This window comes from Suncus etruscus, chromosome 1, assembly GCF_024139225.1.
Source record: "Suncus etruscus isolate mSunEtr1 chromosome 1, mSunEtr1.pri.cur, whole genome shotgun sequence".
NCBI lineage: Eukaryota > Metazoa > Chordata > Mammalia > Eulipotyphla > Soricidae > Suncus > Suncus etruscus.
Genome location: NC_064848.1, coordinates 189,424,673 through 189,447,258, shown reverse-complemented (window position 1 = coordinate 189,447,258; position 22,586 = coordinate 189,424,673). Strand labels below are relative to the sequence as shown.

General features: G+C 50.7%; 3 protein-coding genes and 1 non-coding gene across 7 annotated transcripts in view; all 4 read left to right on the top strand.

The window, feature by feature from the left end:
• Nucleotides 1-22,586, top strand: part of LOC126016963 (signal transducer and activator of transcription 5B) — a 131,149-nt gene that overhangs the window by 33,217 nt on the left and 75,346 nt on the right. The window contains exon 18 of one of the 2 annotated variants that reach the window (XR_007498648.1): nt 234-512. Coding sequence is in view for 1 of the 2 variants with exons in the window: in XM_049779077.1 (XP_049635034.1) it covers nt 234-360 (127 nt within the window). In the remaining variant the exon portion in view is untranslated. Of the gene's footprint in view, nt 1-233; nt 529-22,586 lie in introns of those variants that run through there. The other variant, XM_049779077.1, reaches the window with a different exon arrangement.
• GHDC (GH3 domain containing) lies at nt 11,841-16,068 on the top strand. 3 transcript variants are annotated; one of them, XM_049779434.1, is made up of 9 exons: nt 11,843-12,177; nt 12,305-12,585; nt 12,810-12,931; nt 13,012-13,504; nt 14,169-14,361; nt 14,446-14,517; nt 14,593-14,726; nt 15,243-15,328; nt 15,448-16,068. In XM_049779434.1, the coding sequence occupies exons 2-9, from the start codon at nt 12,318-12,320 to the stop codon at nt 15,664-15,666; spliced, it is 1,587 nt and encodes a 528-aa protein (XP_049635391.1). In that variant the 5' UTR covers nt 11,843-12,177; nt 12,305-12,317; the 3' UTR covers nt 15,667-16,068. The 3 variants fall into 3 exon arrangements, with proteins under 3 accessions (XP_049635378.1, XP_049635391.1, XP_049635385.1); XM_049779428.1 differs by having other exon boundaries at nt 11,844-11,909; nt 12,087-12,177; nt 15,243-16,068; XM_049779421.1 differs by having other exon boundaries at nt 11,841-12,177; nt 15,243-16,068.
• HCRT (hypocretin neuropeptide precursor) lies at nt 17,794-18,934 on the top strand. Its single transcript, XM_049768006.1, has 3 exons — nt 17,794-17,814; nt 18,388-18,486; nt 18,532-18,934. Exons 1-3 carry the CDS (start codon nt 17,794-17,796, stop codon nt 18,850-18,852), a joined length of 441 nt encoding a protein of 146 aa, XP_049623963.1. The 3' UTR covers nt 18,853-18,934.
• Nucleotides 19,947-20,065, top strand: LOC126026258 (5S ribosomal RNA). Its single transcript, XR_007501597.1, has one exon. It is a non-coding gene; the product is annotated as a 5S ribosomal RNA (ribosomal RNA).

Sequence of the window (22,586 nt, the reverse complement as noted above, 5' to 3'; positions counted from 1 at the left end):
CTCAGAAATCACTCCTAGCTGGCTCGGGGGGACCATATGGGATGCTAGGATTCAAACCACCGTCCTTCTGTATGCAAGGCAAACGCCCTATCTCCATGCTCTCTCTTTGGCCCTTCAATCCAAGTTTTTCTGTCTCACTGCCTGGGTTCCCAATCCCTCCAAAGCCCCAGCTGAGCGATCAAGCTCTTGTGAAGGTCGCCACCCTCTGACCATCTTTCCTTTCTCCTTCCCAGCCCTGACCCTGTCTTGGACACGGACGGTGACTTTGATCTGGACGACACCATGGATGTTGCGCGGCGTGTGGAGGAACTGCTGGGGCGGCCCATGGACAACCAGTGGATCCCCCACGCGCAGTCGTGACCCCTCGTCCCCATCGTCCGCTTCTGCATCCTCACCAGAGGCGTTCACTTTTGTGGACGTGGCAATTCCACGAGCCGCTTCTCTTTGGAAACAATACTCATAATGTGAAGTGTCCATCCTAATCGTGATGTGTTTCTGTGCGTGGTGGCCCCGTGATGGGAGCGTGTGTCTGTGGTTTGTGTGTGTGTGTATATGTATGTATGTGTGTGTGCGTGTGTATGCGGCCATCCGTACCCAGCATATTTCTCCACCCTTGGCTGCCAGACCCACTGCAGCATTGGGGCCACAGACAGAGGATGTGGTTGTGTTTGACCTTGAGCACCGCTCAAGAGGTCGCCTCCATCCTTCGTCCCCTGATTCCTGCAGCTTGGCCCCATGTTTGCAACTGACCTTTAGCCTGGGCTTTTTCAAGCAAAAGAAAAGCCAAGGAAGGAGAACGTGGCTCCTCATTGGTGGGTCTCCTCGGTCATTGCATCTGCCAGGTCATTCATTCACCAGTAACCATGATCATCTCTGCTTTTCTTGTGAAGTGTAGAAACTGCCCTTGACAAAGAAAGTCCATCCCCCCACCCCACCCCATTTTCCTGGGGAGCATCCTGAGACTGTCTCGTGGAGGCAGGAGGGTGTGGAAGCTGCAGTTGGAAGGGTAGTTAGTGCCTTTTTAAGTAATGCCTCCCCCAACCCCTCACTGTGAGGCGCCCCTTGGTTCCTGTGTGGGAACAGGTGTGCAGACTTGCTAGATGAACCAGAAGGAAAGAGAGGGTGGCCTGAGCCAGTGTTATTGTCCTTTGTCTTGGGGCCTGAACTAGCAGCGGTGACTCCTCAGCACAGAGCGTGTTTGCCTGTTGCCAGGGTGCCCAGGAAGGCCGCAGCTGACCGCCTACCCACGCACAAAGGCCTCCCGCCAAAGCTCAGTGGGGTCTTGTTGCTAAATTGGGACTGTGTTTGCTTTTCTCGCCAACGCCAGAACTCACACCAGGCCCTGTGCCCTCACTCCCAGGCCACGACTTTACCTCGAGTTCTGGGGAGGAGGGTGACAGTGTGCTCAGATGACACCCAATGGTGGGTGCTGGGCAGACCTGGTTACCAGGGCAGCCTCCCGTGCATACGGCAGCAGCAGACTTAGTGTCCTGGGCTGTGGCTCCTTCCTGGAGGAAGGACGGGCCAGGCGGGTAGGGCAGGAGGAAAGAGTTTTCAGGGTAGGCCGATGGGGTCATCACCCCAGTCCTCTCAAAGGAAGGGCATAATGATGCCCTGGAAAGAGTGGCCCTAAAAAAAAAAACAAACAAAAAAATACCTTATTTTTATATACACGTGAGTAAACAGCTATTTTTTTTACAAAAGTAATTTCTGAATTTATCAGTGTTTGGAATTTAAGGGAGATCCACCTCCCTTATTAGTAAATTATTGATTGGAAGATGACTTTTTTCAAAGCTGCTGTTTGCCCTGCTCCGTTTCTTACTCGGATCTATTTTTCTATGCCAGATGGTAGAATCTCGCTGCCTCTGAGGAGTTGGGGGTGGTCTCTGCCCAGGCACAGCAACGAGTTGGGATGCTGCTATACCCCTTCCCTGCCCCTCCAAGGCCTAGGCCAGATCTGGAGTACTGGGGAGAGGGCAAGGAAGGAGAAGCCCTGGGCCAACCCCCTCCTTTTAGCTTGTGCCCACAGGGGCCTCAGGCAAGGGCCCAGCTCTCCCTGTTCTGGTGGCAGAGGTGAGGGAGAGATTGGGGGACTGCCCTGCTTGTCCCGCTGCTGCTGAGCATCCTCAGGGGAAAAGGTGCTGAAGGCTCTCGCTCTCTGTGTTCCATTTCCTCTCTCTTTCCTGTCCTACAACTGCCAGCCAGAGGCAGCAGCAGGCCTCCAGACAGGAGCCTAAAAGCCATTCTGCACCCCATGTGGGGGTGTGGGGGGATGGGGGGAGATGAAGGTGATTATAACTTAAAATGGAAGTATACTTTTGTAATTTTTCTTTTTAAAACTTTGTGAAATTATTCAGATACATATTTTAGTGTCAAGATGGATTAGCATATAGCCACAAAAGTATTGTGTACGATTTGGGGCAGTCACAAAAATGTGTATTTTATGTTACAATAAAAGCTTTCCTCTACAGGGACAAGAGTGTGAGTCCTGTTTTTCCTTCTTCCAAGGAGGTGGTCTTTGGATTTGGTTTTGTTTATTTTTGGACCAAACCTGGCAATGCTATTTATTTGTTTGGGGGCACACCCTTTGGTGCTCAAGGGTTACTCCTGGCTCTGCACACAGGAATCACTCATAGTGGACTCAGGGAATCATGAGATCCCTTGGATTGAATCCTGGGTTGATTGCACACAAGGCAAGCTCCCTACCTCTATTTCCCTTCGGGCTACTCCCGGCTCTGCATTCAGAAATCACTCCTGCCATGCTTACGGGACCATATGGGGTGCTGGCATTCGAACCACCATCTGTCCTGGGTCAGCTGCGTTCAAGGCAAACACTACTGCTATGCTATCTCTCTGGACCCTATTTCTTTTTGTTTGTTTTGGGGCCACACCAGGCAGTGCTCTGTGGTTATTTCCTGGCTCTGCACTAAGAAATCGCTCCTGGTGGGCTGGGGGGAGAGGGGGCGGGATCATACAGGATGCCAGAGATTGAATCAGGATTGGCTGCTTGCAAGGCAAATGCCCTACACACTGTACTGCTGTGTCAATACTGTACTTTACTCTGACCCCATCACTATCCACGTAGCCCCAATTTCTTTGTTTTGTTTTTAAACCACACCCAGACAATGCTCAGAGCTTATTCATGAGTCTTCACTCAGGAATCACTCCTGGTGGGGCTCAACGGATCATACAGGGTGCCAGAAATCAAACCCGGATCAGCTGCATGAAAACGGGGTCAGTTCCTTGCCCACTGCTCTTATCTCTCCAGCCACATGACAACCATTTCTTCCCTTTCTGCTTAAATGCTTTATAGATTGAGATGCGTGTTTTTTTTTCTAGTCTATTGATTCTACATTTCCCTGTTCAGAGACTTATCCTTAAAAGTCAGCACATGTCCAGTGCCTGCCCCAGCCAGCTGTTGCATGTAGCATGAGGAATTGTCCCCCTGCCTGCAGCAGGATTGTTGTAGAGAGGCAGTGACAAGCTGATTCTTGCAACAATTAAATTCTCCTGAGTGGGGTCAGAGTGAAAGCACAGTGGGTAGGGTGTTTGTCTTGGTTTTGGCCAACCTGAGTTCAATCCCCAGCATCCCATATTATCCCAAGCCTGCCAAGAGTGATTTCTGAGTGAGCACTTAATCACCTGCAAAAAAACATGAAGAAAAGCCCGAGCTACACCTCACAAAAAAAAAAGGTGGGAATTTGGGGCTGGAGAGATAGCATGGTGGTGAGGCGTTTGCCTTTCATGCAGGACGGTGGTTCGAATCCCAGCATCCCCTGTGTCTGCCAGGGGCTATTTCTGAGCGTACAGCCTGGAGTAACCCCTGAGCGCTGCCGGATATGACCCCCCCCCAAAAAAAGAAAAGAAAAAGTGGGAATTCATTCATGTCCCTGTTTGGGCTGAGCCAAAGTGGTAGCACAGCGGGAGGGGGTTTGCCTTGAATGTGACTGACCTAGGACAATTCCCAGCATCCCCTATGTCCCCCACCCAGCTAGGAGCGATTTCTGAATGCAGAGCCAGGAGTCCAGGAGTAACCCCTGAGTGCCACCAGGTGTGACCAAAAAAAAGGAATTCAGAATTCAGAGAAGGAAAGATGTCAATCAGAGTCTAACCCAGGGAAGACCTAGGGATGAAGAATATGTTATGGCTGAGTGGAGAATGATCTGTGTGTATGCGAACATCAGCATCAGATCTCAGGGCAAGTCCAAGTCACATTTCTAACAAGTCCCCAGCTGATTAAACTTTGAGACTTAGGGGAGGTGTGTAAAATAAATCTCCACAGTTTGTGAGATTACCCCAGGTACCATATCTCTACCCCCAGACAAATGCAGATGGTCTGAAGAAGCAGGGTAGACGCAAAGGATTAATAAACCAAGCCAGTCAGAGTCATAGTATCACAGTGGCTTCTCTCTCATGGTGTCTTAAGCACCAAGCCAAAACTGACTTTCCTTTATTAAATGAATACCCATTCACCAGGAGGGGGAAGAGAGACAAAAAGTATCCATCCAGGTGGACTTTTAGATATCAAAGGAAGAAGTTTATGGAAAGAAGTTGGGGGAATGCCTTTGGGGTTAACTGCTGGTGTCATTTTACAATTCCATCATGTTTTAGAAAAAATGAGAAAAGCTACAAAAGTGTTTTTGTTTGTTTGTTTGTTTGTTTTGGCTACATTCAGGGGCACTCAAAGGTTACTTACTCCTGACTTTGTGCTCAGAAATCACCCCCCCAAGGGGCTGGAGAGATAGTACAGTGGTAGGACTTTTGCCTTGCACGAAGCAGATCCAGGACAGACCATGGTTCGAATCCCACCATCTCAATAAGGTCCCCAGAGCCTGCCAGGAGCGATTTCTGAGCACTGAGCCAGGAGTAACCCCTGAGTGCTGCTGGATGTGATCCAAAAACCAAAAGAAAGAAAAAGAAATTGCCACCCGCCCCCCCCCCCAATCAGGCTCTGGGGACCATATGGGATGCCAGGAATCAAATCCAGGTCTGTCTTGAGTTGGCCAAGTGAAAGGTAGATGTCCTACCACTGTGCTATCACTTCGGCCCTGAGAAAAGCTATAAAAGTTTTGTTCTGGGGTGCCATCTGATATGACTGAAACCCAACCACAATCATGTTTGTAACCAAGGTGTTTATAAATAAAAAATATTAATAAAAAAAGTTTTGTTCTGGGGCCAGAGTGATAACAGCACTAGGGGGTTTGCCTAGCATGCGGCTAACCCTGGTTCAACCTCCAGCATTCCACGTGGTCTTCGAGCCTGCCAGGAATAACCCGAGTGCCGCCAGATGTAACCCAAAAAAGTTTTTTATTTTACTGTTCTCCCCCAGAGATGGAAACCCCAGATCAGAACTTACAAAATGGTTGTTATTTTGCAATAAGCACAGTAAAAGTTGGCTATGAAAGTGTCAAAGGTTAAATTGTGAATACAACATTCTCAAAACAATCAGCTTTTCTCAAACCGTTCTTATACAGATCACAAGATATTTTTCATAGACTTCTCTGAACATAACCATTAGAACCTTTCTGCAGATAAACTTAATTTGAACATTTTTAAGCATTCTTTTTTTTTAATTATTTTATTTTTAATTATGAGAACAAAGATGCAAAGAAAGAGGACAAGGTAAAGTTACAGTGGAAGGACAATCACCCATAACATAATTCTCAGAAGTCCCCTTGCTGATAATCTTAACTTTGAACTTTCAGCCAAAGAACATTAAGATAAATAAAACAGAATCCATGTACAATTACTTTGTCCCTCAAGTCCCTAGATTGTAACACATTATAATATTTCTTAACAGCACACAAGGCAATCTAAAGCCATAAAACTTACATAACTCCTTAAACATTAGAGGCATAGTATTTTTTACATTTCCATGTACATGCATATTAGCTTAAGTTAACCTCAAATTTTAAGTAGGTTTTTTTTAAGGATTAGAGTCAAAGGAGCACAGTAAAAACGGTGTTAGAGTGGCAATTGTTGTTTGCATAGGCCCACCAAAATATGAGGGGCATGGAAAGAAATAACCTTGGCCTAAATACAAAGAGACCCTACCCCTGAAGTTTCCTGGCATAAGACTTTTTTTTTTTTTTTTTGGCATAAGACTTTTAAACATTCTTACACCAAGCACTGTAATAGAGTCTAGAGCATCTGAGTTTCTTTTCCATAAACTTCTTAAACAAAATCACAAGAACATTTCTGTAGATATATGTATGTATGTATATATATACATATATATATATATATACACACACACACACACACACACACACACACACATATATATACACAGTTTGAAAATAACTTTACTAAAACTTTTTTGGGCCACACCTGTTTGATGCTCAGGGGTTACTCCTGGCTAAGCACTCAGAAATTGCCCCTGGCTTGGGGGGACCATATGGGACGCTGGGGGATCAAACCGCCATCCTGCGCTTGCAAGGCAGACACCTTTTCTCTAGTGCCACCTCGCCGGCCCCGCTAAAACAGTCTTATAATGAGCACTGTCATAAGAGTCTATAGTATCCAGGTTCCTTTTCCATCGATTTCTGTGGACAAAAGACCTTAGAACATTTTTGCAAGCATAATTTTGAAAATAAGTTGCTAAATAGTATGTACAATCAAACATTGCAGCAATAGAGAAACATTCACTAGGGTAGAGCTATTAAAATCTAAGAACATTATGCATTTCCCCCAGAACTGTGCAAACTAATATTAAACCATTCATCCTGGGCCGGAGTGGTGGCGCTAGAGGTAAAGTGTTTGCCTTGCGAGTGCTAGCCTAGAACGGACCTCGGTTCGATCCCCCGGCGTCCCATATGGTCCCTCAAGCCAGGAGTGACTTCTGAGTTATGGGAGCATCGTCATGGGAGCCCCAGCTCTGAACTCTCACACCAGAGGAAAAGCAGGCTTAGAATGTTTCTCCGGGCCCGGAGAGATAGCACAGCGGTGTTTGCCTTGCAAGCAGCCGATCCAGGACCAAAGGTGGTTGGTTCGAATCCCAGTGTCCCATATGGTCCCCCGTGCCTGCCAGGAGCTATTTCTGAGCAGACAGCCAGGAGTAACCCCTAAGCACTGCCAGGTGTGGCCCAAAAACCCAAAAAAAAAAAAAAAAAAAGTTTCTCCACAGGAGCCGGAGAGATGGCATGGAGGTAAGGCGTGTGCCTTGCTTGCAGAAGGTCAGTGGGTTCGAGTCCCAGTATCCCAGATGGTCCCCCGAGCTTGCCAGGAGCAATTTCTGAGTATGGAGCCAGGAGTAACCCCTGAGTGCTGCCGGGTGTGACCCAAAAACCAAAACCCAAAAAAAAAAGGATGTTTCTCCTCTACGTTGGAGTGATAGCACAGAGGTAGGGCATTTGGCTTGCACACAGCCGACCTGGGATGGACCCGGGTTCTATTCCTGGCATCCATATGATCCCCCAAGCCTACTAGGAGTAACACTTGAGCACTACCAGATGTGCCGCCCCCCCCAAAAAAAAAAGCGGACCAAACACTGGTCTTGAAATGCTCCAGAATTAGATTGGATCATTTTTGGAGCTATTTTTTACCCAGGCATTGTTGGGGGAGAGGGAGGTGTAAGGGTTAGAGCATACAGTAAGTAAAGCAGGCCAAGAGCTTATCTTGCTTGCAACTGACCCAAATTCAATCCCGGCACCTCATATGTTCTCCTAAGCTCCTAATCGAGCCAAGAGTGATCCCTGAGCAAAAGCAAAAGCCCTAAACACAAGTGGAAATGCCTCCCCCCCAAAAAAAAAAAAAGTAAATCGGGCTGAAGAGAGTATAATGGCTGGGCACTTGCCTACCAATTATGCAGCAGACCTAGATTAGATCTCAGGTACCTTATATAATCTACCAAGACCACCAGGAAGTGATCCCTGAGCACAGAGTTGGAGTAAACCATGAGCACAGTCAGTGTGCCCCCTCCCATAAAAAAAAAAAAAATGAGAGAGGTGCTTCTATATAGTAGAATACTGTTCAGCCAATTTTGTTTTGTTTTGGGGCCCACACCCAGTGGTGTTCAGGGCTTACTCTTGACTCTGTACTTCTTCTAATAGACCAAAAGAGGTGCCGGGAATCAAACCCGGGTCACAGCCGGAGAGATAACACAGTAGCAGGGCATTTGTCTTGCACACTGCCAACCCAGGACAGACTCAGGTTTGATCCCGAACATCCCATATGGTCCCCTGAGCCTGCCAGGAGCAACTTCTGAGTGCAGAGCCAGGAGTAATCCCTGAACACCGCCAGGTGTGGCCCAAAAGCAATGCAAGATCCTATCCCTTGTACTCTGGTCCTCAACCAATTCTTAGAAAGGTGGAATATAGGGAAGGTAGCTCAATGGCCGGGAACACGCATACTTTACATGTGGGAGACCTGGGTTTGATTGATAACTGGAGCCTCTGGTCCCCAGAGAACTGGTCTAGGAATAACTCCTAGCACCACACTACAAATGGTGGCCATTTGTAGTAAAGTCAAAGGAGCTCAAGGAGATTATGAGGCAAAATAAATCAGAAAAAATACAAGAATTGAATGATTCCACTCAGATGTATACTAGGACATGAATGAACAAAAAACACAAGCTCAGGAGACAAACAGGCCTATGGCCACTGGTAACAACTCCCCAACACCCACACCCATACCGCTGGGCTTGAGCAGTCATCCGCATAGCCACACCCAGGATCCCCAGGAGTGGCATCAGACCCCGCTGAATGACAGGGTTGGAGTGAGAGTCCAGCAAGTAGGATGCTTGCTTTGCATGTGGCCAACCCACATGCAAAGATGTCAGATTCAATCTCTGACATCCCATATGGTGCTCTGATCACTGCCAGAAATGGTTCCTGAAAGCAGAGCCAGGAATGAGTCCAGAGCAATGCTGGGTGTGGCCCAAAAAATAACAAAAACAAAAAAAGAAATTAAATGACAAACAACAGATCCAACAAACAACTTTACCTGAGAAGCAGTTTGGAGAGCAAGGAGGTACAGCAAGATGGTACAGCAAGGAGGGTACTTGGTTTAAATACAACCGCCCTGGGTTCCCTCCCTGGTACTCTATGGTTCCCTGAGTCCTAATAAGCATGATCCCTGAGCACTGTAGGGTGTGGACCAAGAAACAATGCAACAACAAAAAAACAGGAAGAGGAAGTTATATTGGTGGGCTGTATTAAGAGGAAAAAATATATAAAAACATTTATTTATAGATGACATGATCTTTTTGTGTGTGTGTGTGTGTGATTTTTTTTTTTTTTTTTTGGTTTTTGGGTCACACCCGGCAGTGCTCAGGGGTTACTCCTGGCTGTCTGCTCAGAAATAGCTCCTGGCAGGCACGGGGGACCATATGGGATGCCGGGATTCGAACCAACCACCTTTGGTCCTGGATCAGCTGCTTGCAAGGCAAACGCCACTGTGCTATCTCTCCAGGCCCGTGTGTGTGATTTTTGGGTCACAACCGGCAGCGCTCAGGGGTTACTCCTGGGTTTACACTCAGAAATCGCCCCTGACAGGCTTGGTGGACCATCTGGGATGCCAGGATTCGAATCACTGTCCTTCTGCATGCAAGGCAAATGCCTTACCTCCATACTATCTCTCCGGCCCCTAGATGACATGATCATATATGTAAAAGACAAATCTAGAGGACTGAAGAGATTATATAGGGAACTAAGTCACTTGTCTTATGCATGGCTGGTTCCAGTATAATCGCTTGTACCCCAGAAGTGGGGTTCAGAACTAAGTACAAAACCAAAAATAAGCTCAGAGCTCTGCCAGATGTGGTCCCAATATCTCCCCGCAAAGAAATCCTCTTGGGAAAAACTTAATGGATCAGAAAGATAGTACTGTGGGTAGGGGTTTTGACTTGCATGCAGTCAACCCAGGTTTGATCCCTGGCACCTCATAGTGTCCCCCACTCCCTCACTTTGGAGTGATCTCTGATTGATTTCTGAGTGCAGAGTCAGAAGTAATTGGCTCAGATTCCTGAGCATCACTGGTATGACTCCCAAAACCAAAATCATAAACAAATAAAAACAAAAACAAAGAACTGTTAGAATGAAGCCAGAGGCAATGGACTGACCACTTGTTTTTTGTTTTTGTTTGGGGGGCCACACCTGGAGGCCCTCAGGGGTTACTCCTGGCTCTGCACTCAGAAATCACTGCTGTGCCAGGAGTAACCCCTGAGCACTGCTGGGTGTGACCCAAAAACAAAACAAAAAACAAACAGAAATCACTCCTGGCAGGCTCAGGGGACCATAAGGGATGCCAGGGATTGACCCCAGTAGGCCATATGCAAGGCAAACGCCCTACCTACCTTGCTTTGGTTCCAGCTCAAGAGCACATGTTTTGTATGCAGGAGGCTTGGATTTGATCTGAAGCACCTTGTGCCCCAACCAAAAAAAAAAAAATCTCCAGAAGGAACCTCTGAACACAGCACCTGCTCAACCCAGCATTGCCTGGTTGACCTCCCTTTAAAAACAAAACAAAACAAACAAACATAAAACCAACAACAATAACTAGGGGCCGGATAGATAGCATAGCAGTGGAGCATTTGCCTTGCATGCAGCTGACCCAGAACAACCCGGTTCAATTCTGGCATCCTATATGGTCCCCCAAGCTTGCCAGGAGTGATTTCTGAGCACAGAGCCAGGAGTAACCCCTGAGCATCACTTGGTATGGCCCAAAAACTAATCAATTAATAGATAAGTAAACTGCTTTAAAAAAAAAAACTATTAGGGGCCGAGAGATAGCATGGAGGTTAGGCGTTTGCCTTGCATGCAGAAGGACCGTGGTTCGAATCCCGGCATCCCATATGGTCCCCCAAGCCTGCCAGGAGCGATTTCTGAGTGTAGAACCAGGAGTAACCCCTGAGTGCTTCCAGGTGTGATCCCCCCTCCCCCCCCAAAAAAAAACAACTATTAGGGGCCGGAGAGATAGCATGGAGGTAAGGCATTTGCCTTGCATGCAGAAGGACGGTGGTTTGAAACCCGGCATCCCATATGGTCCTTCGAGCCTGCCAGGGGCAATTTCTGAGCATAGAGCCAGGAGTGACCCCTGAGCACTGCCAGGTGTGACCCAAAGACAAACAAACAAACAAACAAACAAAACTATTAGATGGGGCCAGTGCGGTGGTGCTGGTCGTAAGGTGTTTGCCTTGCACGTGCTAACCTAGGACTGACCGAGGTTCAATCCCCTGGCATCACATATGGTCCCTCAAGTTAGGAGCAATTTCTGAACCCATAGCCAGGAGTAACTCCTGAGCGTCGTCACTAGGTGTGGCCCTTTTTGGGCCACAAAATAAAACAAAAAAATTATTAGAATTAATAAGCAGCTGGAAATCACCTTATTAGGTTGACCCTTTTAATAAAAAGAGGCATTGGGGCCGGAGAGATAGGATGGAGGTAAGGTGTTTACCTTGCATGCAGAAGGACAATGGTTGGAAACCTGGCATCCCAAGTGGTCCCACGGGCCTGCCAGGAGCGATTTCTGAGCATAGAGCCAGGAGTAACCCCTGAACGCTGCCAGGGTGTGACCCAAAAGAAAATAAATAAAAAATAAAAATAAATAAAAAGAGTTATCAGGGCAGGAGTACAGGAGCGAGGGCCCCTACTTGGCACCACCAGGAGTGACCCCTGAGCATGGAATCCTAAGTCCATTTCACTCCCCGCACCTCCACTCTCACCTGGATCCTCTTTCACCTGCACTGTTAACTGGCTGAGCCACCACTTGGGTCCTAACTTCCGTCATCTTCCAGGCCCTCCAACACTTGCCCTGGGCCTGGACCAATCTGTCTCTTTAAGAGCACCCCCCCCACTCTGGTCCCTCCCCAGCACTGGAGGCCGGATTTCCGTCTGCACCCAGCCCTCCAAAGTCAGCAGGGCTCTGCTTTCTGACCCTGGGACTAGAGCAGCGCCCCCCGGCTGTGACAGGTGCCTGTCTCCCGAAAACCACTTTCCTGGAGCTCATGGGGGCCACGGAGCTGGGGCTGGGTGGATCTGGGGTCAGCAGAGCCACCGGAGAGTGGCCACAACTTGTCCCTGGCTAAGTCCCGCAGGCCTTCCTCTTCCCTGGGGGCAGGGCTGTCAGTGCAACCTCTTACCGATCAGGGTTCCAGGCCTAGACAGCTGGCCGAGTCACCAGGGCACACAAGTCACCAGGGTATACAAGTTCCCGGACAGCACCAGGATCCCAGCTCAGGTCAGTGTAGCCTCAAAGCCTGGCTACTCCCCTTCCCTTGGTGTTCTTGGGTGCAGCCAAAGGGTGGGGAGGGACATGTTGTCCCCTCCTCACTCCAATACCAGCTCCTGGGTCCCTCCTTCCCCAGGCGCTGCTTGGAGATGCTGTACTCTCTGTCACTGGCCCTGCCGGCCCTGCTGCTGCTGCTACTGGCTGTGCTCAGGTTCCTGTGGCCCGAGAGTGCACAGCCGGCCTGGCTTGCTGGCCTCCAGTACTGGGGAGCCCGGGGGGCCCTAGCCTGGGCAGCCACCTGGCAACGGCAGAAATTAGAGCAGACCACTCTGCTTGCCAGCCAGAGCCAGCAGCAGGCCCTGGAGTGGTGCCTGCGGGGATCCTCGGGGTCCCGAGGGTCCCTCCTGGGGAGCACAGGTGTGTTTCCCAAGGGCTGGGGGGGATTTGGCCCGCAGAAAGGAGACCTCCTCCCCACCACCACCACCGGATTCTCTCCCCTTGAGATGAGGTTCCAAGTCTAGGTCCAGAGGCAGGCTCCACCCTCAGCTCTCCTCTTCCTTAAGGGTCCCCACAATCTGGCCCTAAATTCTCAGGACCCTTGGTGGCTCTCTGAGCTGTCTATGGTGTCTTTGCGGCTACAGACTTGAACACCTTCCGGACGAATCTCCCTTTAAGCAAGCCTAGCCAGACCCAAGATGAGGAAAGAAGGAAGCAGTGCCTCCTTCCAAGTTCAGAGCAGCACCCTGGGGAAGTGTCTCTACAGGTAAAGGGAGAAGGCAGGGCCCCCTACCCTCACCCCTGCGCAATGCCCAGCCTGCAGCCAGCCCCTCTCTGTCCCTACAGGCCACCTTGCTAGGTCTGGCAGCGCTCCACAAGGCCTTCCCAGAAGTGCTGACTTTGGGGAGCAGGGCGCAGCTGACCACCTCATCCCCCTGGCCACACCCGCTCCCCTGGCCCTGCCAGGTTCTGACCCCCTCTGGGTCTGGGGACCCCAGAGCCCTGCTGCTGCAGGCACTGAGGTCCCCAAAGCTTCGGGCCCTGGAAGCGAGGACAGCTACGGAACTTCTGGACATCTTCTCAGGCCTGGAGACCGATGGGGATGAGCTGGCAGAAGCAGTGGCCATGGGGACAGGGGGTGCGGCCCTCCCCAACCGGGCAGCTGAACTGCGGGATGCCTTGCAATGTGGGCCCCGGGGATTGGCCCTGCGGCTCTGGCCACAGCTGCAGGTGGTGGTGACGCTGGACGCAAGTGGCCAAGCGGAGGCGGTGGCAGCCCTGGAGGCGCTGTGGTGTCGAGGGCTGGTCTTCTTCTCCCCTGCCTACATTGCTGCTGGAGGTCAGCACAGGAAAGACACCCTCCCCCTAATCCTCCATTTTTCTTCCCCCTCCCCCACTATCCATGTCCTCCCCAGTTTCATTTTATAGAGAAAGAGGAACTTGGAGACCCAATGGCAGTCTAAGCACATGCCTATGTGTAACCTCACTCTCTCCCCAACACTGGGTGATCCCTTCCAGCACCTTCAGGTACAAACCTGGTGGCCTTCTGCTCTGTTGGGTGTGACCCCAGTGGCCATGCGCCTTCCAGGCCCGCCCAGCCACATGGCCTGGCCTACACTTGAGTATCAGCAAGAACAAAGAACTCTAGGCCTCAGCTCCCAGCCTTCCCAATTAAGGCTTTCCAGGCAGCAGGTTAGATCTGGAGGATCCAGGAAGGATGAGGTAGGAAGGTTATTGCTAGACTAGATGCTCAGAGGTCTAGAGTCTGGCCTGGCAGAAACAGTGGCCTCACCAGATAAGGCTTCACTGGGGCCGGAGTGATAGCACAGCGGGTAGGGTGTTTGCCTTGCATGCAGCTAACCTGGGTTTGATCCTTGGCATCCCATATGGTCCCCTAGCCTGCCAGGAGCAATTTCTGAACTCAGAGCCAGGAGTAATCCCTGAGCGCCCTTGGGTGTGGCCCAAAACAAAACAAAACATAAGGCATTGTTCACTTTCCACAGGGATGCTGGGCCTGAGCCTGTGGCCGGAGCAACCTCGTGGGCTGTACCTTCTCCCGCCTGGAGCCCCTGTCATTGAACTGCTCCCTGTCCAGAAAGGCGCCCAGGATCAGGCCACCAGCCCTGTCCTGCTGGCCGAGGCCCAAGAGGGCCAGGAGTATGAGCTGGTGCTGACCAACCATGCCAACCTCACCAGGTGACCGCCCGCTCCGCAGGCCCCTGGGAGTGCCCTGAAGAAGCCAATGGGCCTTGGGCATGAAGTGCCCTTTCTGTCCCTCAGGTGCCGCTTGGGTGATGTGGTACAGGTGGCCGGGGCCTACAACCAGTGTCCTGTTGTCAGATTCATGGGCAGGTAGGTGACCCCAAGGGGTGCTGAGGGGCTGTCTTTATGCCCTAGTGCCTCTGCCCGCCTCTCCCTCCTTCCCAGGCTGGGCCAGGCCCTGAGTGTCCGAGGAGAAGAGATTAGTGAGGACATGTTCTCTGAGGCCCTGGATCGTGCAGTGAAGCAGTGGCCGGGAGCTAAGCTGCTGGACCATGCCTGTGTGGAGAGTAGTACTCTGGGTAAGCGTGCTCACGCGTGGAGACTGGTACCCGAGGTAAACTGGCTCCTGCCCCTTGCATCGCATCCTGGGACACGGCCTGGAGGGTCAAGAGACACAGTTTTCTTCTGATTCCTAAACTAGCTTTTCCATATCTAAGCATCCCACCTACTCTCCATCCATAGCTCTGGGGACCTCTCAGGGACCGCACTTCCTGCCCCAAAACTCATTTCTCTTTTTTTTTGTGGGGGGGGGACACACAGCAGTTCTCTGGGCTTACTCCTGGTTCTGCACTCAGGAATTATACCTGGCAGTATTCAGCAGACCATAGGGGACACTGTGTAAGGCCAGAGCACTACCCACTGTACTACCTTTTTGATGTCACACAGTCGTGTGTGTGTGTGTGTGTGTGTGTGTGTGTGTGTGTGTGTGTGTGTGTGTGTGTATAGCCTTGGCCCTCAGAGCCAGGATAAAAGGGATGGACTTGTCTGGTGGGCACTAGACCTGACTAATGTTCAGTGTGGGGGTTTGTTTGCAGATTCTACCCAGGGATCTGCACCCCACTATGAGGTATTTGTGGAGCTGAGGGGATTGAGGAACTTGTCGGAGGAAAATCGCGACAAGGTAAAAAGGACAGGGATGGGATATGCTGGAGGTGGGAGAGATAGAAGGAGTGGCATGGGGAATACGGGCACCCCAAGACCCACAACCACCACCCTGCCTCACTTGGGTCTCTGTTCCAGCTTGACCACTGCCTTCAGGAAGCCTCACCTCGATACAAAGCCTTGCGTGCCTGGGGCAGCGTGGGCCCTGCCAGGGTATACCTGGTGGGGCCGGGAGCTTTCAGGGCCCTCCGGGAAGCCCTGGCAGCCTGCCCTGAGTCCCCCTTTCCTCCTGAGATGCCCAGGATCCTGCGACACATAGCCCTGGCCCAGATCCTACAGAAAAGGGTGGTGTCCTGAGCAGAGCTGCAGGGCCTGAGTTGGAGAGAGTCTGAGACAGAGAGGTCCCTTGGTCTGCACGTGGACGTTCAAGGGTTCCCCCAAACCGCAGGCTGCAGGGCCTCAGCGCAGTGTCCCCAACAGCCTGGCCATGTTGGGGTGCTCAGCCCCTGGAGTGGACAAACACAGGACTTGGTGTTGTGGTAGTGCTGGGAGGTGGGGAGCTAAAGTGTCCTCTGCACCTGTTTTGGGGGACCCCGTGAGGTGAACACACAGCTCTGGTCTTTCAATAACAGATCTTATTGGTCTTGAGGCCAAAAAATTGGTATCAGGGTAAGATACCCATCTTGTATGTGGCCAGCTTGTATGATCCCAGCACTGCATATGGCCCTCTAAGGACTGCCTGTGATCCCTCAAAAAACAATAGCAGTTTTTGTATTGGCTTTTTTGCAGGGGGAACCATCCTTGACAGCACTACTCAGGGGTTACTCCTGGCTCTGTGCTCAGGAATCACTCATGGCAGGGCTCAGGGACCATATGGGATGCTGGAGATAGAACCCAGATCAGTAAGGCAAGCATCCTACCCACTGTGCTATCTCTTTAGTTCCCTAATAATAGTTCTTAACTGTCCCATTTTCTTGGGAGTTCTGGGATCATCTCCAAATAAATAATTTGTACAAATTCTTGACTCTGGTTTGCTTTGATGACAATGCAACAGTCACATATGACCTATTCTTATCAATGTGGTTCCTTCTCCCTATTCTGGGCCAACACTCTCTCCATACTGGACTCTCCTAAGTGTGTGTACTTGGGAACACCCACTATGGTTCAAGTCAGTCCAGAAGACAATCATCCTTCCCACCTGTCTTCACCTGAACTTGACCTTAAAGTTGAGAGGTACCTCCCCACCTTCCTTTCCTGCCCCAGGAATCACTTCCTTGGGGGTTAGAAGCTGTCCTGCAAGTCCTTTGCAGCAGGAAGCAGTCCTGATCTGCCTAAGCTAACTATCCACCCACCAGAGGGGAAACTGAGGCTGGCCCATGGCCCTATAGCTCTGCCCATGGAAACAACTCTTATGTGGGCCAGCTGCCTAGTGCTCAGCTCTTCCCTAAATTGCTCCTGATTCCCAGGCGCCCTTCTCAGTCCCAGGGTCCTTCCTACTCCCCTTCCTGTTCTCCATTGGCCATGGAGATCGGCTTAGTCAGAAGACCCACTTCCTCTGCTTCCTCCAGCCTCCTCTGATGGAAGCCCCTACACTGAATACCGCCCCCAACATCCCACAGGACCCCCCATTGCTCAGCACAGACACCTCCAGACCACTCAAACTGCCACTTTCCCCAGTCCCTGATGAAACACATTTCAAGCAGGGTCCATTTTGGGGTCCTTTCTCTTGGGTGGCATTTATGCTGGGCCATGTTCCCATCTGGGTCTCCATGGACCTTGAGAACCTGGCTATTGCCAATGTCACCATTTCCCCAGTATGAAGTACAAAGTGGTACAGAGCAGGGAAATACTTCCTCTTTGAGATGATGGAAAGGACAGAGGGCAGGAGTCAGCTGGGCAGGGTTTGATTTTAGGGGAGAGGGGTACTAGTGATGGAGCCTTTCCCAGGGAGAATGACAGCCCTTGGAGCTTGGCAGACCTGAGGGACACTGAGTAGTGTGAAGACAGCTCACCGCCCTCCCCAAACATACCCTGCAGGGCGGGGGGCTTCCAGCACTTCCTCTCCTAACCCTAATTAGACACTGCCCCCCCACACTGTCCAGCACCCCAGTCAAGGCCTTCTTTGTGCTTATAGATTCCTGGGTGCCAGGTAGCCTCATTAGTGCCCGGAGACGGCCCAATCTCCAGGGAGCAGGCAGACAGACAAGGGGGGCGCCAGGGTCACTATGAGCTAGATTCAGCTTCTGAGCATCTTGGCGGCCATTCCTGGGGCCCAGCCTGGCGACGCCCCCCTGAGAGAGGCTAATCTTAGACCTGCCTTTGTCTGCTGCCAGGACCCACTCGTGCCCTTCTCTCCCCCCCAAACTTCAGAGCACTATAAAAACAGGGGCCTGGACTGACCAGTCAACGTCCTCCAGGCCCCCAGCCTCTTGGAGCTCTGCCGAAACCTCGCTCCTGGCCGAGCCCCCTGGAGTTCCAGACACCATGGACCCCTCCTCCACAAAGGTAAAAACCAAGGATCAAGGGGGTACCCTTATCAAGGGGGAGGGGGCTGGAAGAAAGATGGGGTATCTCCATGCTGGTTCTTTCACATTCCACTCTGAGGCTGAGCAAGTGGAACCTAGGTAAGAATCTGCCTTGTTCTTGACCATTGGGCTTGCTGGGAAAGCTGGTGTATATTGAGCACTTACTATGTGCCTAGGGCACTGTTATCCTTCTGCCCTCCCCCATTTCATTTTCTCCTCCAGCAGCCCTGTAAATTGATCGGGGATCACTTAACCCCAATTTACAGGTGAGGAATCTGTTTTCCCAACCCCTCCATCCCCTTAGAATCCAGTTTCCATTGCCAGGGAGCCTCAGGCAAGATCATTTAGACCTCTGTGCCCTTGGGGGTTCTTGTTTGAAGATGAGGTAGGAAGAAAGGGACCTCAAGGATCTATGTTCCTGGGTGCCCGACTTCTGTAGAGGAGGCAAATTCAGATGCATCTATTTTAGGGGTGCAGACACCGTGGGGGGGGGGAGCTATGGACAAAGGACAAAGCCCTTTGGCCCTAACCGGTCTCAGAGGGTTTTCTGCAGGCTGTGCTGGGAAAGGACCAGAGACGAACGCTGCTCTGCAGAAAGCATGTGGCAGAGGCAGGGAAATTTGGGACAGTGAGGGAGAAGCAGAGGGCCAGGGTAGGCACCAAGGAGGCAACGCCAAGGGATCTCCTGCCTCTCTAGGTCTCCTGGGCCGCAGTGACGCTGCTGCTGCTGCTGCTACTGCTGCCGCCCGCGCTGCTGTCGCCAGGAGCGGCCGCACAACCCCTGCCCGACTGCTGTCGCCAGAAGACGTGCTCCTGCCGCCTCTACGAGCTGCTCCACGGTGCTGGCAATCATGCTGCTGGCATCCTCACGCTGGGCAAGCGGAGACCCGGCCCTCCGGGGCTCCAGGGTCGTCTGCAGCGCCTCCTGCAAGCCAATGGCAACCATGCGGCGGGGATACTGACCATGGGCCGCCGCTCAAGCACAGAACCAGCGCCTGGGGGAGCTTCTGGTATCTAAACGCCTTTTGGGGTACCTTTCTCAGCCCTCTCCCCTCTGTTCATCTGCAGAAAAGCAGTAATAAAGAGGAGCTTCTTCCTGTGCAGTGACTTGTCTCTGTTCTCTTGTACTCTGGCCAGTAATCCAGAGCTGGGAAGTCTTGGGGAAGGGGGTGTCTTTAGAAGGGGAATCTGTAGCCAGGCCTGTGACCCACCTGGGTGAGCAGATGTAGAAAGGCTGAACACAAGGAGTTAGAGAATAGGTAGTAGCGGACGGCCTGAGTTTGATCCTTGTCACTCCCATATGATTCCCAGTCCCTCGTTGGCCTGGAACTCCATATGATCCCCCCCACCCCCACCCCCCCGAGCCCTGTCAGGAATGATACCTGAGCAAGAATGATAGGCAGGAATAAGTTCTGAGCACAGCCTGGTGTGGTCCAAACCATGGCACTTCCATTGCCCCAGAGTCCCATATCCCTTCCTGGGACCCTGGGCTTGAGCAATGTTAGATCTGAAATTCTAGGGTAGGGGGTTTATAGAATGGACATGGGTGCCTCGAGAAGAAATTCATCTGTGCATGAGCAGAGGGTGGATGCAGACAGACAAATCCTGGTAGACTCCGTTAGCCCCTCTCACTGACTTCTGAGGGAGCAGGGGAAAGTAAGCTTAGAAAAGGAAGGGAGGGGCCTGGAGAGATAGCCTTTGCCTTGCAAACAGCCGATCCAGGACCAAAGGTGGTTGGTTCGAATCCCGGTGTCCCATATGGTCCCCCGTGCCTGCCAGGAGCTATTTCTGAGGAGACAGCCAGGAGTAACCCCTGAGCACCGCCGGGTGTGGCCCAAAAACCAAAAAAAAAAAGAAAGAAAGAAAGGAAGGAAGGAAGGAAGGAAGGAAGGAAGGAAGGAAGGAAGGAAGGAAGGAAGGAAGGAAGGAAGGAAGGAAGGAAGGAAGGAAGGAAGGAAGGAAGGAAGGAAGGAAGGAAGAAAGAAAGAAAGAAAGAAAGAAAGAAAGAAAGAAAGAAAGAAAGAAAGAAAGAAAGAAAGAAAGAAAGAAAGAAAGAAAGAAAGAAAGAAAGAAAGAAAGAAAGAAAAGAAAAGAAAGAAAAGGAAGGGAGATGTCTACGGCCATACCACCCTGAACGCGCCCGATCTTGTCTGATCTCGGAAGCTAAGCAAGGTCGGGCCTGGTTAGTACTTGGATGGGAGACCGCCTGGGAATACCGGGTACTGTAGGCTTAAAGAAAAAAAAAAAAAAAAGAGGGGCTGGCAAGGTGGCGCTAGAGGTAAGGTGTCTGCCTTGCAAGCGCTAGCCAAGGAAGGACCTCGGTTTGATCCCCCGGAGTCCCATATGGTCCCCCCCCCAAGTCAGGGGCAATTTCTGAGCGAGTAGCCAGGAGTAACCCCTGAGCATCAAACGGGTGTGGCTCGAAAAACCAAAAAAAAAAAAAAAAAAAAAAGGAAAAAAAGAAAAAAAAGAAAAGGAAGGGAGGGGGCCAGAGAGATAGCATGGAGGTAAAGCATTTGCTTTGCATGCAGAAGGTCAGTGGTTCAAATCCCGGCATCCCATATAGTCCCCTGAGCCTACCAGGAGCGATTTCTGAGCAACCCCTGAGCGCTGCTGGGTGTGAACCCCCCCCCAAAAAAAAAAAGAAAGGAAGAGAGGGGCTGGAGAGATAGCATGGAGGTAAGGCATTTGTCTTGCATGCAGAAGGATGGTGGTTCAAATCCTGGCATCCCATATGGTCCCCTGAGCCTGCTGGGGGTGATTTCTGAGCATAGAGCCAGGAGTAACCCCTAAGCTGCTGGGTGTGACCCCAAAACCAAAAATAAATTAATTAATTAATTAATTAATTTAAAAAAAGGGAAGGAGCTGAGCCAGGTGCAAAGACCTAGTACAGCAGGTAGGATATTTTCCTTGTATGTGGCCAACCCAGATTCAATCCCTGGTGCCATATCCCTGAATGCAGAGCAAGAAGGAAGTCCTGAGTACCTCCGGGTGTGACCTCACCCCACCCCACCCCCTAAAAAAGCAGGAAATTCAAGATTCACTATCAGTAGTCCAAAGAGGCTGCAGCCTCAAGCAGAGGGTGTGGAAAGCAGTGAAAAGCCAGAAAGGATAAGGCCTTGAAGGCTCCTCCCGACAGATAGGTTTTGCTCTGGTTCTCACTGGTGATCCGGACGCAGACATGAGGCAAGATTTTCGTGCTATTTTAGCCCAAAACAACTACTACCACTTGAACTGCCTCTCTGTTCCACCCCTCCAGCTCTTCTAAATGTGGCCTTGTTTGGAAATAGGGTTGTTATAGATGCAACAGGTTACATGTGATGAGGTCATCAGGCCTTAGGATGGGCCTCTGGTATAATATAAACAGTGCTTTCATACAAAGGGCTGGGAGGGGGAGACAGAAATCTGCACAGGGAGAACCCAAGTGAGCATAGAGGAAGAGTTGGGGTGATGCATCTATAACTTAAGGAACATTAACAAACCTCCTGAAAGGGGCTGAAGAGATAGTGTAGCAGAGAGGGTGCTTGCTTTAAATGCTGTCCTAGATTCAATTCTCAGCACCCCATATGGTCCCTCAAAATTCACCTGGATCACTCCTGGTAAGCCCTGAGCACCACGGGGTGTGCCCCCAAAATAAATAAATAAAATTTAAAAAATGTTAGATTTTTTTTTCTGTTTTGTTTTGGAGCCACACCTGGCTGTGCTCAGGGGTTACTCCTAGCTCTGACCTTAGAAATCGCTCCTGGCAGGCTTGGGGGATCATATGGGATGCCGGAGATCAAATCTGGGTCTGACCCAAGTCAGCCTCATTTAAAACAAACTCCCTACTACTTTTCCTCCCATTATCAATGATTTGAACTCTCGTTGGTAGCCAGAGAGCAACCACCCCAAGCCACTAGGCTCAAGTGCCTAAGAAACATACTGCTTTAGGATGGAAGCCTATGTGCTCGGCTTTTGCTTGCTGGCCTGGCTGGAGAAATGGAGCCAATCAAGCCAGGCTTTCTGATATTGCAAACTCCCTCTGCCCAGCTGGAAACAACCTTCCTTGGCTGCAGACTTGCCTCCAGCACGACTCCCACTTGAACAGCATCAGAGAGGAGAGCTGAATCTAGACTATAGGAAAAGAGAGAATAAGGGAGATAGCTCCCCCAACTTGTTAAATTATAACAAAAGGAGATAAAAACATATTAGCTCCATTTTATAGATGAGGAAAATGAATCTGGGAGAGGTAAAGTGACAGAGCCTGAATGCTTTCTCCAGTGCCTTCTCAGAGTCCAGCCCCAATTTTCCGACAGATTCTGAAGCAACACTAAGCTTTTAACCCTTGTTTGTTTTGGGGCCTTATTCAACCAAGCTCAAGACTTACTCTTGGCTCTGTGTTCAGAGATCATTTTTGGCAGGGCTCAGGAGACCATATGGGAACCCAAAAATGGAACCCAGATTTGTCGCCCACAAGGGAAGCACACAACCGGGCCATATTATTGCTCCAGCCCCAGTGTCTTTATTTTATTTTATTCTATTTTATTTGGGGGAGCTCAGGACTTACTCCTGACTTTGCACTTAGGAATCAATCCTGGCAGTACTGGGGGCACTATATAGGATACGAGGACTCGAATTCTGCTCGACTGCCTACCTGCAAGCCAAGCACCCCCACTCTGCTGCTATACTCTCCCACCAGCTGGCCCCAAGTCTAGTCCAGTGTGGAGCTCGTGTCATCGCACGCTTGAGCCCAGAGATCTATCTATCTAGGGG